At 44.7% G+C, this 16,711-nt stretch overlaps 1 protein-coding gene across 2 annotated transcripts in view; it reads left to right on the top strand.

Annotated features, from left to right (window-relative positions):
• Positions 1 to 16,711, top strand: part of SEC24D (SEC24 homolog D, COPII coat complex component) — a 95,043-nt gene that overhangs the window by 20,223 nt on the left and 58,109 nt on the right. For both annotated transcript variants that reach the window (XM_029076659.2, XM_029076660.2), the window contains exons 5-8: positions 4,643 to 4,918; positions 9,100 to 9,227; positions 11,181 to 11,292; positions 14,303 to 14,430. In XM_029076659.2, coding sequence (XP_028932492.1) covers positions 4,643 to 4,918; positions 9,100 to 9,227; positions 11,181 to 11,292; positions 14,303 to 14,430 — 644 coding nt within the window. The remainder of the gene's footprint in view (positions 1 to 4,642; positions 4,919 to 9,099; positions 9,228 to 11,180; positions 11,293 to 14,302; positions 14,431 to 16,711) is intronic.

The raw sequence follows: 16,711 nt of genomic DNA, 5'->3' as shown, positions 1-16,711 counted from the left end.
TTCTCCAAATAGAATTGACCCTATGAACTCTGACCATAGACTAGAAACACCAATGTCATGGTAGAAAAAAAGAGGGACTGGACCAAAATCATTTTTGTAAAACTCTTGGGATCAATCCCTGGAGATGGAGGGGAACCACCGTCAGCAACTTGTTTTGTCCAAAATGTTTCCAGAAGGCCCAAGCTAGCTCTTTGGAAAAATGGGATTTTATGCACAGTATAACACTTCATCTGCTGGAAAAAAAGGGGTGACAGTGTATCAATCTGAGATGCTGCCAGAGCTCGAAGCCAATTTCTCAGCAGTGGGGAAAGGAAAATATGATCTAAGTGGGAGACTATTTCTAAAAGGATGAGAACATGTTTTTAGTGGATGAAGCCCTTTAGACCATATGCCTAAGGTGGAGTGGAGCTATTCCATCCAAGAAAATGTCTTGATCCTTTTTGAAGATATTTGGCCATGTCAGTTCCCCGTGTTTTCCAAGACAGGAATTTTCTCTCCTTTGGAGAGAGGAATTGCTCTTTCACATCTGAAAATGAGTATGGCTTTTCAGTGGGAACCTGACGAAGTTGAGGTTATCAGTCACGAGGCAACCCTGACTTGTCTGATGGCCTTGTCCTAGTCACCTGCATTTGCTTCACCACTCAGAGGCGGTTTATGAGGAATATGATAGAAGAGCAATTTGTGAGCAAATACTGTAAGAAATGCGAAGAAGAGTATTGCATTATCTGGTGCCTTTGTCCAAAATGGTCTAAACGCTTTATCAGTGTAGTGCCTGGCATTTAGTTAGTGCTTAACAAATACCACAATCATTATTATTATTATTATCACATAAGGAAAGACTAGCAAAAATGTAAAAGACAAAGATGAAGGCAAACAGAGAAGGAGCAGCAGGATTTTAGGCTTCTCAGAGCTTAGACCATGCCAGGAGTGACAGCTGAAATCTCGGAGGGGACCCTCACAACATTCTAAAAGTTGAGGCGGCCTTACGCTTCTGCCGCTAGTTGAGTCCTTTTCGGGATGGAGTAGGGGCTTATGGAAATCCCAGTGGCATGGGAGTAGGGCAACTTCTTCCCCAGTCCCAGAGATCTGCCCGCCATAAGGAGGTGGAAAGGGGGTGGCGGAGGGCTTGGGGCGGCCACTGTTTGATTCCTTCCTGGTTTGGCACAGGGGCTGATGGATGGGCCGCCCGACCTGGTCCTCGGTAGTCCTGGGTGCCCACCCATGGTGATTTCTCTTGGGAACACACACTCCAAACATCATTCCACGAGGCACAGAGGGGCAGTGCTTTCTCTTTCACCCTCGACCCCGCAACTAATTCGCTGGGGTGCCTCCCTGCAGACTTCCTGGAGTCCACTCTGTCCCTAGGCAGGAAAAAGAGTCAAGGGGTAGGCTAATAAAGTTATGGCCAACTGAATTCTTTAGTCTATAATACTCTAATTCTCAAATTTTATGCAAACAGAAAACTAAAAATTAGTCCTTTGCCAGTTGTCAGCCGAGGTTCAGTATCAAGTCCCATTGATTTTCAGGGGGTTTTTGTCTTCCCTAAAAAACCAGGGGCCAATTTTTAAATCAATCAAGTAGTCTTTCCATAGTCCTAAATCGTATTGAGCTATAGGCATGGGAGTAAAGTAAGATGATGAGCTTCTGCCTTAATTCACTTTTTCAGAGATGAATCTAAAATGTGCCCTCTAAGGGAGACTGAGACTTTTCAGCACCTTTCCCCTGTAGGGAGAGCCACAGTTCAACAGCAGTTTGGGTTTAGCCCACCCACCCCTACCCCCACCCTAGTCAAAAGTCCCCCAGCCTTTAAGGATGTAGGTCAGCACCAAAGTAGACTCCTGAGGGTTTGAGGCCTCCCCGGTGTATCCTGGGTTGGAATGAGAGAGGACAATGAGAAGGATGGCCCAGAACTCTCCTCTTCCTTTTGGAAGCTTAAAACTTCCCAGATGGGATTGGAACTGAGCTGCAAATTCAGGAACTTCAGGACTATTACAGTCAGCCCCAGCCCAAGTAGAATCCCCTTTTCAAGGTTAGCTCAGAGTGCTTGCCTGAGGCTAATAGACTGCTGGAAGAATCACTATTTCTAAATAAATTTATAATAATAATAATAATGGCACTCAAGTGCTTTCTATGTACCAGGCACTATACTAAACGCTGGTGTTCAAATAAACTAATCAGGTTGGACACAGTCCATGTCCCATATGGGGCTCAGAGTCTTAATCCCTATTTTGCAGATGAGGTAACCAAGGCATGGAGCAGTTAAGTGACCTTCCAAGGTCACACAACAGACAGGTGGCAGAGCTGAGACTAGAATCCAGATCCTTTTGACTCCCAGGCCCGTGCTCTATCCACAAGGCCATACTGCTTCTAAATGAGGCCAGTTACTTGAAATGACATTCTCTTTCACCACCCTTTATTCTGTTTTTGGTATATCACCCTTCCCTTTGCTGGGTTGATTTGGAAGATGGTCATCTCTCCTTTTAACTAGCCCCCAAGTTGACATATAGGAAGGAAAGTGGAAAAAAATGAAATGGTGGTTTGTTCTGTGGGCTCTATCTGATGCTCCAGTTGGGGCTAAATATAAACTCAAACTGTAGCTGGAATTTGCTGGTTCACTCTGGTCAGCATCACTGGGAATACATGCATGTCACTTTCCAAGCTAATGCCCGCCTCATTTATCCTGCAGGTTCTGTTATGTAAATCAATAGGAAGGATGAATCTGGAATGAAACAAGACAGGCGGAGCTCATGGGCCCTTTTCCAAAACTTACCGTTATCAGAAGACAGATGGGTATTTTATTGCTCCCCTCAGGAGTTTAATTATGTAGAAGGAAATGGAAAGAGCCTACCAAGGTGTCCTTAGTAGTATTTACTGAGCACTTTCACTGTGCAGAGCACTGTACTAAGTGTGGTCAAGTGCCATAGAGTTAATAGATGCTATTCCTGCCCACAAGGAGTTTACAATTTAGTGAGGGAGACATACACTAAAATAAAGTACAGGTAGGGGTGGCAAGAGAGTGCAAAGATTCATTCAGTTGTATTTATTGAACACTTACTATGTGCAGAGCACTGTACTAAGCACTTGTACAACAATAACCGTGACATTCCCAGACCTCATTGAGCTTACAGTTTAGAGGGAGGAGACAGACATCAATGCAAATAAAATAAAATTACAGATACGTACCTAAGTGCTGTGGGGCTGGGAGGGGGAAGAGCAAAGGGAGCAAGACAGGACAGCGCAGAAGGGAGAGGGAGAGGAGGAAAAGTGGGGCTCAGTCTGGCAAGGCCTCTTGGAGGAGATGTCTCTTCAATAAGGCTTTGAAGCAGGGAGAGAGTAATTGTCTGTGGGATTTGAGGAGGAAGAGTGTTCCAGGCCAGAGGCAGGACATGGGCGAGTGGTCGGTGGTGAGACAGGCGAGATGGAGGCACAGTGAGAAGGTTAGCACTAGAGAAGTGAAGTGTGTGAGGTGAGTTGTAGAAGGAGAGAAGCAAGGTGAGGTAGGAGGGACCAAGGTGGTAGGCTGCTTTAAAGCCAATGGTGAGGAATTTTTGTTTGCTACAGAGGTGGATGCGCAACCATTGGAGTTTTTTGAGGAGCGTGGTCCTGAATGTTTTTGTAGAAAAATGATCCAGGCAGCAGAGTGAAGTATGGACTGGAGTGGGGAGAGACAGGAGGCTGGAAGGTCAGTAAGGAGGCTGTATCAATAAGGAGGCTGAGGCAATAATCCAGGTCCTCCCACCAGGACCCAGAAGTGCCAGCACCTTTGCCCGCTTGGGTGAACTGGTTTGAGGAACAGCGACAGCTTTCTGGAGCCCCACTCTCTGGCAGGTGCAGAGCTAGGGGTGGGACCTTGGGGAGGAGGCCCCAAATTGGCCTGGAGATAGGACGGCTTCATCTGGAGACTTTTGGCCTAGTACCTTGATTGTGCTCCAGATCCTGTTGAAGGAAGCTGAGATGAATTTTTACTTCAGTTTTTCCCTCTGGAGAGCTGGCCAGGCTACTTCAATTCCCAAAGTCCAGAAGGGGCCCATGGGTCACTCTGTGCATCCTAAGAGAACACAGAACCAAGAGTCATTCATTCATTCACTCATTCAATCATTTACTGAGCGCTTACTGTGTGCAGAGTAGTGTACTAAGCGCTTGGGAGAGTACAATATAACAGTAAGCAGACTAATTCCATGCCCACAGGGAGAATCAAGAGACTGGACTTCTAGTCCTGCCTGGCTCTGCCATTTACCTGTCATGTGACCTTGTTGGGCAAGTCACTTAAATTTTCTGTGCCTCCGTTTTCTCCTCTGTAAAATGGGAATAAAGTCCCTGTTCTCCGTCCCTCTTAAATTGTGAACCCTCTGTGGGACGGGAACTGTGTCTGACCTGGTTATTTTGTATCTACCCAAGGGTTAGCACAATCCTTAGCACAAAACACTTAATCCATTTTTTAAAATGATCATTACTTAACTAATAGTCGCTATTGAGAACTCCTTGCTTCCTGGATAGAAATCTGATTGATATTTTAATATGCATAATGGAAAACTGGTGTGTTCCTAATGTTAAATATTTAGTATTTTTTGGAAATAAATGGATGGTTGGTTGATGCTAATTTTCTCACTCCTTATCCATGGAAAATGTTATTCCTGCATAGGTCCTGGCATGGCTCCAAATCCCCAGATGCCCCCGGGCCCTCAACCAGCAACAACTTTCCAAGGTCCCGGACAACCATCCCAACCTACAATTTTACAGCCTGGGGCCCAGGTCCTCCCGCCACCACCGACCACCCTCAATGGCCTGGGCACCACCCCACCATTGCCACCATTGACCGTGCAAAACAGAATTCCTGGATCCGGTCCCCCCAATGCCAGTCTTCAGCCTCCACCTCTCCCAGGACAAGCAGCAGGCCCCGGGTACCCTCCGCAGCATGGTAAGCCAGCATGTTTCTTGTATCTCTTTTTAAAAAATGGTATTTCTTAAGTGCTTACTATGTGCCAGGCACTGTACTAAGCACTGGGGTCGATCCCAGCTAATCAGATTGTCCCACATAGGCCTCATAGTCGTAATCCGCATTTTGCAGATGAGGGAACTGAGGCCCAGAGAAGTGAAGTGACTTGCCTAAGGTCACACAGAAGGCAAGTGGCAGAGCTGGGATTAGAACTGAGGTCTTTCTAACTCCTGGACCTAGATGCTTTCAACTAGGCTATGCTGCTTCAAAGAGAAATCTGGAATGAGTTTCTTCTGGCCTCGTCACAGGCTATAGAGTTCACAACGGGCAGAATTCTTTGGTGGTCAGTTCCCCGCCTAGTTATGGAGTTGAGATTTCTCTGGCCCAGAGGGAATTTGCAGGTGACCTGAATGGGCTTTTAGGATTTATATAGCTGAACTAGTAGTCATATTAGTATTTTTTTAAAGTGCTGAGTATACAGCACAGTGCTAAGCTCTGGGAGAAAATACCCAGGTGGGAATTAAACATGGTCCCTGTCCCTCGTGGGGCTCACAATCTAAAACTACCTGTTTCCTTTCAAAATTTGGAACGTGGAGAAGTTGAAATCATGACATTTTCTCAGGAGTTTCATCTGGAAGTGCTTCCAGAGAGCTTTCAGTCCTTCAAGGGAGCTTTCAGTCAAGATGTTGGGGCCATGGAATAAGACCTCCCCATTTTAACCCATGAAAACCACTAGAGAAGAAGTAATTATGCTGTGCTAAAAGGAAACCTATCTCTTTTTGCCTCATGAGCAGATAGGGACTTTGAGGAATCTGCGTTTCTTTGAGAAATCCATCCCATGTGCCTTGCCAAATTCACCATTCTTTGGAACCATATAATGTAGTCTTTTTCCCCCCACTCTCCTTTTCTAGGGGTAGTAGTGGGTTTGGGAGAGAATAACTGCCCAGGAATCAAATGGCTATGTGAGACTCTTTGAAACTGGGAAATGACCATGGCCATTTATGGAAAAGAAGGCCAGGAGATTTTCGTTGGCCTCTCAACTGCCGTAGATACCAGGTGGTTTTGATCTGTTTGTTTGGGGAACAAGAGAGAAAGGTCCTGCTTTCCCTCACTACCAGGGTGTGTGTCAGATGGGAACCAAGACAGACTTAGGGGCCTGTGAGTTTCAAAGGAATGTATGTATATGAGCCACTGAGTTATCCATCAGACAGCACACTCTTTGGCTGGTAGAGGCAGGCCGAAGCTCTGTAAGTGGAAAGCTGTTTTTAAAAAAATAAAATATGGCCCAGTAGTTTCTGTGGCAAAACTCTACTGTAATCACTCTTTCCTCCTGAAGATCAAGAAACCCCATCAGTCAATCAATCAGCAGTATTTACTGACCGCTTTATTATGTGCAGAGCACTTAGGAAACACTTGGGAGAGTACAGTACAACAGGATTAGCAAACATGGTCCCAGCCTATCATAAGTTTACAGTCTAGAGGAAGAGATGCACATTAATATAAATAAATAATTTATAGTATATAATTTAAAGATATGTATCTAAGTGTTGTGGGGTTTGGGAAGAATATCCAGTGTGTCACACTATATAGCTTTTATGTTGCCCTGTGTCACTCTCATGATAATTGATCTCAGAGGGGAAAAAAAGAATCACAGATATCGAAGGACCTTCATGTGGCTCAGTCAGACAAGAAGGCAGTTGCTTCACATTTATTTCTCACCATTCTTTTCCAGTTCAATCTTGACATCGTTTTTAGCCTGCTCTTAAAGCGCAATCATTCTTGCAGTGGGTCTGTTAATATTAATGTAAATATTTAAAGTTATTCTTTTTCAGAAACCTTAGTGAGTCTATTCATTCTAAACAAAATCCGGGGACAAATCATCCCATTTAGGAGATGTTTTAACCATGTGATGACTCTATTTCTTGAAACTTTTGCTTCCCGGACACTGTTTCTCTCAGGACCCACTTGCATTCAGAGCCAAGCCAGTGGGAGGTAAGGGGTTACTGCTGGAGTTCTCCAGATTTTCGCCATGGAAAAATGAAGGACGGTATGAGACTACTGTCTCTCCTTAAATCTCCAATTCCTGCTCCTGATTCATTCACCTCATGACCTCCCACCGTGGTCTTCCTGTCTTTCTCCTTGCCAGCACCACCTGCAAAGTCTAGCTTCTGGGTGGTCTTAACACTGAACTCCCTGAGGACCAGGGATCTGATCAACGACTGAGAGGGGTCCCAGTGCCATCCTGCACCCCCCGGAGCTAGAGGAATTTGATCAAGGGCAGGAGTCAAAGCCAACAAAACCAGGTCACTGAACCAGTAGGACCTGGTTGGCCATCAGCATTCTTCTGAAACAGATGATTTGTCTCCACTTTTTTTTAAAAGGTTCATTAGTCTTTTATTAGTTACGGTTTTACAGCCAGATCCAGCTTGGCTATCGCAGAATTTATCTTCAGATACCAATCGTGCCTTGAGGGTTTTTTTTTTAATCCTCCTAAGTGCTCTACACACCACAGATAATCAATCAGTGTTCTTGCCTGACTTCTTGATTTTATTGCTTCTTGTCCATAGAGCTGCCTTGCCTCCTGAGAGTGACTGCTCTATTTCCTAGCATAACATCAACATAGTAAGAATAATAAAAGTAACAATTATGCTAATTGTGACTGGGCCAAACGCTGGAGTAGACACAATATAAACAGATTGTATAAACAGGGAGGGAAATCTGATTTCTTATCCCCCATTTACAGATGATTATGAGGCTCGGAGAGTTTAAATGATTTGCCTAAGGTCACACAGCAGGCAAGTGGTGAGCAGGGATAAGAAACCAAGTCTCCTGAGTAGTGGTCCTGTGCTCCTTCTACTAGGCCACATGCTACTTTAGCTTGGCTGTAAGAGAGGGACCCAGCCCATCATCTTCAGGATTTAACTGACCTATTGCTGTCTGCAGAACACTGTCCTAGGTCCTGGGGAAGACACAGTAATTAGTTTGAAAGATCAACTCAAGACCATAATGGCACTGGCAAGTCAGTCAACCACTGGTATTTACTGAACCCTTATGGTGTGCAGAGCTCAGTACCATGAGGTGCAGCATAGCATAGCAGATGGAGCATGGCTCTGGGAGTCAGAATGTCACGGGTTCTAACCCCAGCTCGGCCTCTTGTCTGCTGTGTGACCTTGGACAAGTCACTTCACTTCTCTATGCCTCAGTTCCCTCATCTGTAAAATGGGGGCTGAGAGGGTGAGCCCCACGTGGGATAGGGACTATGTCCAACCCAATTTGCTTGTATCCACCCCAGCGCATAGTACAGTGCCTTGCACCTTGTAAGCGCCTAACAAATACCATAATTACGATTATTATTACTATGTTCTTGGGGGAGAGTACAATACAGTAAACTTGGCAGACATGATCCTGCCTTCAAGGAGCTTCCAATAGTTTGTTTAACCCCACTCTGACCCTCCCGTCGTCACCCCAGCCCAGCCAGCAATGATGATGACCCTGACTATGTACTGGTTGCCCCCTTACTTGAGGTCAAAGTCCCCTGCTTTGAGGACTGTGACATTTGCTCGCATTACAGCTTCTGGGGCAGGAAGGAGAGTCACCCGCTCTGTATCTCCTGCATGGTGATCCGCTCCTGATGGCGAGGGATCTCCTGATAGAGAGGAAAAACTGACCGACTCCCTCCCTCTTGGACTGTGAGCCCCATGAGGCAGTGCTTAGCTCATAGTAAGCACTTAACTAACATCACAATTATTCTTTCATACAGTTATAATTATTAAGCAGCAGGAAGAACAGACTTCCCTGAGCCCGTGGAGGCAGGAAGTTCACTCGACTCATCACATCCACTCGGGGAAGCAGAAACGAGGGAGTAGAAACCGGATCGATGGTGGTCTCGGACCCCCACCTCTGGGTCATTTTCAATGAGTTGTTTTTCTTTCAGGTTCATATTTCACCACACTTCTAACAGGCAGCTGGATATTATAAAAATAATGCCAAATAGGAGGGAAGGCAAAAGTACAAGGAATATCACGTATTCATATGCATCAGTGTTTGGGAAATAATTCACAGAGCACAGTAAGATCACCGACAGCCACTTAAATGAACAGTCAAACAGGATTTTACTTAAAGCTTGTGTGTAATTCTGATGTTTTTTTTTTCTCTTTCCACAGCCAATTATGGTCCCCAGATGCCCGGAGCTCAACTGTCTTACCCGGGGGCTTACCCGGGGGGCCCCACCCAACTGTCTGGCCCTCCTCAGCCCCAGAAGAGGCTTGATCCTGATTCCATCCCAAGCCCTGTAAGTAAACCTGCCATTTCAACAAGTTCTCCTGGTGGACGGGCTGGCTTAGATTTTAAACCTACCTAAGTCCAGTAACGCTGTGGCTTCTTTTGTCTTGTGGGGTTGGGGGGTGAGGGGGAGGAGGGAAGTGTATGTTTGTGTATGGGTGAGAGAGAGATAAAGTCAAATGACTTTGAAGCTCCTTTTGCCCTGTGTAGAAGAGGAGGAGAGTGTGTTTGTGTGTGTGTGTGTGTGTATAAAAGAGAGATGGGGGCAAGTGATATGACTCCTTTTGGTGGGGGTGGGGGTGGGGGTGTGTGTGTGTGTGTGAGAGAGAGAGAGAGAGAGAGGGGAAAAAAAAAGCAGCATGGCCTAGTGGATAAAAGCATGAAACTGGATTCTAATCCTGACTCCATCACTTGTCTGCCGTGTGAACTTGGGCAAGTCACTTCATTTCTCTATGACTCAGTTATATCATCTGTAAAATGGAGAATAAGACTGTGAGCCCTATGTGGAACAGGGACTATGTCCAACCCAATTACCTTGTATCTACCCCAGTGCTTAGTATAGTGCCTGGACATAGTAAACACTTAACAAATACCACAATTATCATTATTATTATTATCATGAGAGAGAGAGATTGCCAGTTGCATTGATGTCTGCCTTTTCCCTTCTAGACTGTAAGTTTGTTGAGGTCTGGGAATGTGACTGTTTATTGTTGTGCAAGTGCTTAGTACAGTGCTCTGCACACAGTAAATGGTTAATACAATTGAAGGAATGAATAGGTGAAATACTTCATTAACAGAAATGATAGATCAGTGTTGATGATAATGCATAGAATTGTGAAGTTTTAATTTTAGCATTTCACCATTAGTTATATTTGGGTTAGTACAGTGTGCTCTGCACAAAGTGCTCAGTAAATACCATTGATTTTATTATTATTTTTATTATGCTATTTGTAAAATAACTGCTTACTATGCATCAATCCCTGTTCTAAACGCTGTTCTAATCAGGTTGGACACAGCCCCTATGTTACAGGCAAGGTAGAGGAAGTAGGATTTAGTCCCTATTTAAAGTCAGCAAAACTGAGGCACAGAGTAGTTTAGTGACTTGTCTGAGGTCACACAGCTAGCATTTAATAATAATAATAATAATAATGTTGGTATTTAAGCGCTTACTAATAATAATAATGTTGGTATTTGTTAAGTGCTTACTATGTGCAGAGCACTGTTCTAAGCGCTGGGGTAAACACAGGGGAATCAGGTTGTCCCACGTGGGGCTCACAGTCTTAATCCCCATTTTACAGATGAGGGAACTGAGGCACAGAGAAGTTGTGACTTGCCCACAGTCACACAGCTGACAAGTGGCAGAGCTGGGATTCGAACTCTTGAGCCCTGACTCCAAAGCCCATGCTCTTTCCACTGTGCCACGCAGCTTAAGCGCTGGGGTAGATACAAGGTGATCAGATTGTCCCATGTGGGGCTCACAGTCTTCATCCCCATTTTACAGGTGAGGGAACTGAGGCACCGAGAAGTTAAGTGACTTGCCCAAAGTCACACAGCTGACAAGCAGAGGAGCCGGGATTAGAACCCATGAACTCTGACTCCCAAGCCCAGGCTCTTTCCACTGAGCCACGTGTGGACTTTGACAGAGCTGGGATTAGAACCCAGGTCCTCTGACTCCCAGGCCCATGTTCTTCTCAGTAGACCATAATGCTTCTCTTGATATTTTATAGTGAGATCTCCTTTTGAACAAATTCACACAGTTTACATATTTTGACCACAAGACCTTTTTAGAAAGGTTCCGTTTCCGATATTTTAAAAATTGTCAAATAACTAGTTTTCTGAAAAGTCAGTAGCTGGCACCAGTGGGGGAAACTGAGTCATCTGTTAAACCAGTCCTAGTCATTGCCCCTTAACCTTTTGTCTTTTTATTTTGCTGCTACTTGAGTTTTTTATTTTTATTTTTCAGATTCAGGTGATTGAAAATGATAAGGCCACCAGAGCGGGACAAGTTTATTTTACCAACACCAAAGGCCAGATCCCACCTCTCGTCACTACAGATTGTGTGATCCAAGATCAAGGTATCCATTTAGGAGATCACTTTTTCCTTCATCTTTGATAGTTTCAGCAGGAATGCGGGACAGAAAGCTAGGCTATAAACTCTACCAGGCCCTATAAGAATACTTCCTGTGCCTTACCACCTGTTTGACGACCAGGGTAGAGAGAATTGAGCTGGGGTGTTGGAGGGTGTCAGAAGTCCTGGGTCTAGAGCTAAAAGTCCCAGCTCTAGAAGCCCCTCAACCATGCTGGATCCAACTTCCTTGCCTAAAAAAACACCCTCCTCCTTGGACCCCATAGCGGTGTTGTTTTTGTGATTCACACAGCCATCGGCCTACAGCTTATGTGACCCTTTGGGGCTCGGGAGAGTCATTAATACATAAAAATAGATGAGATAAAGGGCAAGAAGGAAAGTCAAGTTGTGACAGCCTTTCTTTTGAAGGAGGTCTGTGCCCTCAACTGCATGCTGTGCCAGGAAAATCATATAAATAAAAATGTGGGAGGATGAGAAGAAATGATTTCGGTGAAAGCACTTTGTTTCTTGGAGAGAAAAGACTTTATAAATCTAAAATGTTGAGCCTGATTCCTTCCAGGAGAGTGATGGAGGAGAGCACTTTTTCCAGTCCCCTTTCCACCATCGGCACCTAAAGCGATGATGTGCGTGCCTCGGCCAGTGGAAAGCTACCTTGTACGAAGGTGCCACGCTCCATAGCAGCCCTAAGCCGACTGCCTTCCCTCAGAGCCCACAGCCTTCATGGCCCTGGAGTCGCTTCCAGGTGGCTCGGATAGCCTAGAAGGCAGTGGACCTCTCCAGGGTTTCGGGAAAGAGATGGGGTCCCATGGAGGGGTCCAGCTGGCTTAAGGCCTCTCCCTCAGAAGTGGGGGAGCTTCAACGGGGTTCCCAGTTCCCCCCTCAGAAATGGGGCAGACAGGCTTACGAGGGACTCTGAGTCTCTGGCTTTCCAGTCAGGTCAGGCTAGTTCATTCATTTGGTTGTACTTATTGAACACTTACTGTGTGCAAAGCACTGTACTATGCCCTTGGAAAGTACAGTTCAGCAACAAAGAGAGACAACCCCTCCCCACAGTGGGCTCACAGTCTAAAAGGGCTCACAGCCTAGGGGATAGAGCATGGGCCTGGGAATCAGAAGGACATGGGTTGTAATTCCACTCTGACACTCTGTTCTATGACCTTGGGCAAGTCACTTTTTGTCTCTGTGCCTCAGTTCCCTCATCTGTAAGATGGGGTTAAGGCTGTGAACCCCATATGGAATATAGACTATGTCCAATGTAATTATTTTGTATTTACCCCAGTGCTTAGTACAATGCCTGGCACATGGAAAGTACTTAACAAATACCATAAAAAAGGAGCTGTAACGATTGTGAAAAATGCAGACATTGTAAAAATACAGTAGAGCCCCTAGTTGTGATATAAATTAAAGCTGTCGTTGTCAAGGTTAAGTGATGTTAGATTTCAGGAAGCAGTGTAGCTTAGTGGAAAGAGACCAGCTTGTGAGTCAGAGGACTTAGGTTCATTCATTCATTCAGTTGTATTTACTGAGTGCTTATGGTGTGCAGAGCATTGTACTAAGCACTTGGAAAATACAATTCAACAATAAAGAGAGACAGTCCCTGCCCGCACCAGGCTTACAGTCTCCAATCTCAGCTCTGTGACGTGCCTGCGTAAGACTCTGGGCCCATCACTTCACTTCCCTGACCCTCAGTTTCCTTATCTCTGAAATGGGGATTCAATACCCATTCTTAGACTGTGAGCCCCATGTGGGACTATGTCCAACCTGATTATTTTGTATCTACTATTTTTTCTTTCAAATGGTATTTGTTAAGTGCTTACTGTGTGTCAGGCACTGTATTAAGCACTGGGTTAGGTTCAAGCTAATCAAGTTGGGCGCAGTCCCTATCCCACAAAGGGCTCACGATCTTAATCCCCATTTTTCAGATGAGGTAACTGAGGCACTGAAAAGTTAAGTGACCTGCCCAAGGTCAGACAGCGGACAAGTGGTGGAACTGGGATTTGAATCTGGGTCCTTCTGACTCCCAGGCCTGTGCTGTATTCACTAGGCCATGTTCTTTCTCACACAGTGAGAAGCATTATATACTTGGCACAAAGTAAATGCTTTACAAATATTATTATCATTATTATTCTCATCATTATTATTATTGACTGTCATTTTTGTTCACATGGGCTGGGGGCCAGGGCAGGTGGAGCCTAGCTTTTGGGGTGTGAAATTCATAGCTCTTGGCATCCACGTGTTTCCATTGGCCAAATTATGACACGAGATGAGGGGCATGTTCTTCCTAAATTTGTACTTCAGGGAATAGAAACCATGTCTTCTCTTTCTATTTTATGCTCCCAAGAGTTGTGGACAGTGTTTTGCTCATCTTAGGTTCTCAATAACTCCTACTGATGATGATGAGAGATAGAAGTTCTAAGGCCCTTATCAGTTGAAGTAAACGATGCATTCATCTATAGTGGAATCCCAGGTATTATTCAGAATTTGTATCTCTGTGTCTGTCTCCTGCTGTAATGTTACTTAAAAGAGGTAAAGAGCGGAAGGCACAAGGCCCACATAGCACAGGGCTGGGCGTGAGGAGACTGGTTTCTCAACCCAGCTCTGCCACTGATCTATTGGGTGACCTTAGGCAAGACACTAAACCTCTTTGTAAAATGGAGATGAGATAGACTGTGCCTTTCTGTGGTGCAGGGGCCTTGTTTTAGCTGATAATGTATCAGTCAGTCAAGCTGCAGTACTGTGTGCTAAACATTTGGGAAAGGACAATTACCCCACCCCTTAGGACATAGTAGGGCTTAACAATGGTGTAATTAAGTAAAGAATGTGGGGATAGATGGCCCAGATATTTTTATAACTTGTGAGGTGTTCTCTGTTTCTCACAGGAACAGCCAAACGGCACAGTTTTGTGTAATGAAGGTATAGAGGTGGTCCCTTCGTTAACTGGAATGTTTTAGAGGGGAGCACGTGGGTCGATTTTCAGTGAATCTCTTTGACTGTTTCAGGCAATGCCAGTCCTCGTTACATACGGTGCACCACGTACTGCTTCCCGGCTTCCTCAGACATGGCTAAACAAGCTCAGGTTCCGCTAGCTGCAGTCATCAAGCCCTTTGCCACCATTCCGGCAAATGAGGTAGGGGACGTGAGTTGTGTGGTTCTTTCGTCGAGCTTTCTTTTGTCGGTTCTCTCTTCAGCCTAACACTCCTGTCCCCCTGTCTCCCTCTCGGTCATCCCTCCTCCCTTCTCCCTTGTCCTTTTTCACACCCAAGGGGACCAGGAGCTCAGGGCAGCTAGTGGCTTTGTGCTAACACCATCAGGGATGGAGAGGTATCTGAGACCTGTACCCCCAGCTCTCAGACTTCCTTAGCCCCTACTATCCATGACGGTAGAAAAGCAGATAAATATAAGATGATATATTCTTACAGGACTTAGACGAGAAGAGAATGAACATGGGCCTGGGAGACAGGAGACCTGAGTTCTAATCCCACCTTCTCCTCTTTAGGCATCAGTTTCCTCATCTGTAAAATGGGGATCCAGTACCAGTTATCACTCCTCCTTAGACTGTCAGCCCCATGGGAGACAGAGGCTGTGAACCATATACTATATTTTCACTTCTGCCTCTTCAGAGAAAGGGGGTCAAAACAGAGAGAATCAAAAAGCAAATACAAAATACAGGCTTGTGATAGAGAAATAGTGCAAAACCAAAACGACTGATATGCTCCTTCATACCACAATTATTAAAAGAGAATCTGAACTGGGAGAGAAAAGGAGTACCAGTTAAGAGTAGTTGTGATGTGGGGAATTTTTAAATTTGTTTCACTTGGCTGAACCTACTGACACTGGGCCAAAGCCACAGGTACTTTAGAGGAATTTAGGCTGGGCTGGGATTCATTAGATTGTAAACTCCTCGAGGGCCAGGAACATGTGTTTTGTGTGTCTTGTAGTAGTAATAGTATTTATTAAGTACTTAACTGTGGTAGTAAGCAATCTAAATTACTTATTGAGGGCAAGAACAAAGAGAAGCAGTGTGGCATAGTGGAAAGAGCACATGCTGGAGAGTCAGAGGACCTGTTTTCTAATCCTGCCTCCATCACTGATCTGCTGTGTGACCTTGGGCAAGTAATTTCACTTCTCTGTGCCTCAGTTACCTTATCTGTAAAATGGTGATTAAGACTATGAACCCCACATGGGATGAGGGCTGTATCCCACCTGACTATCTTGTATCTACTCCAGTGATTAGTACAGTACCTAGGATAAAGAAAGCACTTAACAGATACAATTAAAAATAGATGCAGAGGAAGTACTATGTTGGGAGAGTACATTATAACAGAATTGGTAGAAAGGTTCTCTGTCCACAAGGAGCATACAGTCTAGAAGAGGAGCTTACCATGTAGAAGGTGTTCTTAGTGGCAGGGGAAAACCCTCATTACCAGAGGACCCGCAGAAAACCTCCTCTGCTGTGGAGAAGAACACCTGACTCTTCTGGCCTGGAGATCAGCTACTTATGCATGTGAACCTCAGAAGCACCTGGTATATCGAAAGTTAATTCAGGTCCAAGGACCCAGCAATGACCTGAGGCAGGTTCTTTCCCAGTGAAAAGAATTGGCTAGGCAAGTAAGAACCTGATCATTTGAAAGAGTTTTTTTAATGGTATTTGTTAAGCACTTACTATATGCCAGGCACTGTACTAAGTGCTGGGTAGACACAAGCTAATCAGGATGGACACAGTCCCTCTTCTACATAGTACTCACAGTCTTAATGACTTACCCAAGATCACACAGCAGACAAGTGGTGGATCCAGGATTAGAACCCAGGTCTTTCTGACTCCCAGGCCCATGCTCTTTCCACTAGGCAACACTGCTCCATGAAATCCCTGCCCTTTCTTTGATGTAAGGCAAATCAAAGAATGAACTCTTTTTCTGCTGGGATGAAAAACTCCTGTATTTATTTTCCCACCTATGATGGCTTATTTATTTGCAAACATGACTTGTCCCGCATTTTTTGCCTATATGATTGATCTCATGTCTTCTCCAGTCAAATGGATTTTCCTCTTCAGGGATATCCTGAGTTGGATGATATATGAAAAGTCTGTGTAGTACAATTTTTCAGAACATGGTTTCATTGTTTGACAGAACTCTGTCTTATCACAGTACACTGTGTTAGCAACAGCTTATAAAAATAAACCAAGCTCCAATCCTTTATGATCATTCATCAGGCCCTATCTACATTTGTTTTGAGAGATATCAATATTTTTAGGGACAGAACATATTATTATTGCTTGACATTTAATACCTTTGGGGCAAATTTTTAAGTACTGCATTTTGAAAACCCAACTAAGCAGTTTCAAGTAATTATCAATCAAATACGAAGGAGCACATCAGTCACTTCAGTTTTGCACTGTTTTCTATTACCAA

This window comes from Ornithorhynchus anatinus, chromosome 12, assembly GCF_004115215.2.
Source record: "Ornithorhynchus anatinus isolate Pmale09 chromosome 12, mOrnAna1.pri.v4, whole genome shotgun sequence".
In the NCBI taxonomy this organism is placed as follows: domain Eukaryota; kingdom Metazoa; phylum Chordata; class Mammalia; order Monotremata; family Ornithorhynchidae; genus Ornithorhynchus; species Ornithorhynchus anatinus.
The sequence above is the reverse complement of the archived record's forward strand: the minus strand, read 5'-3'. Positions and strand labels throughout refer to the sequence as shown.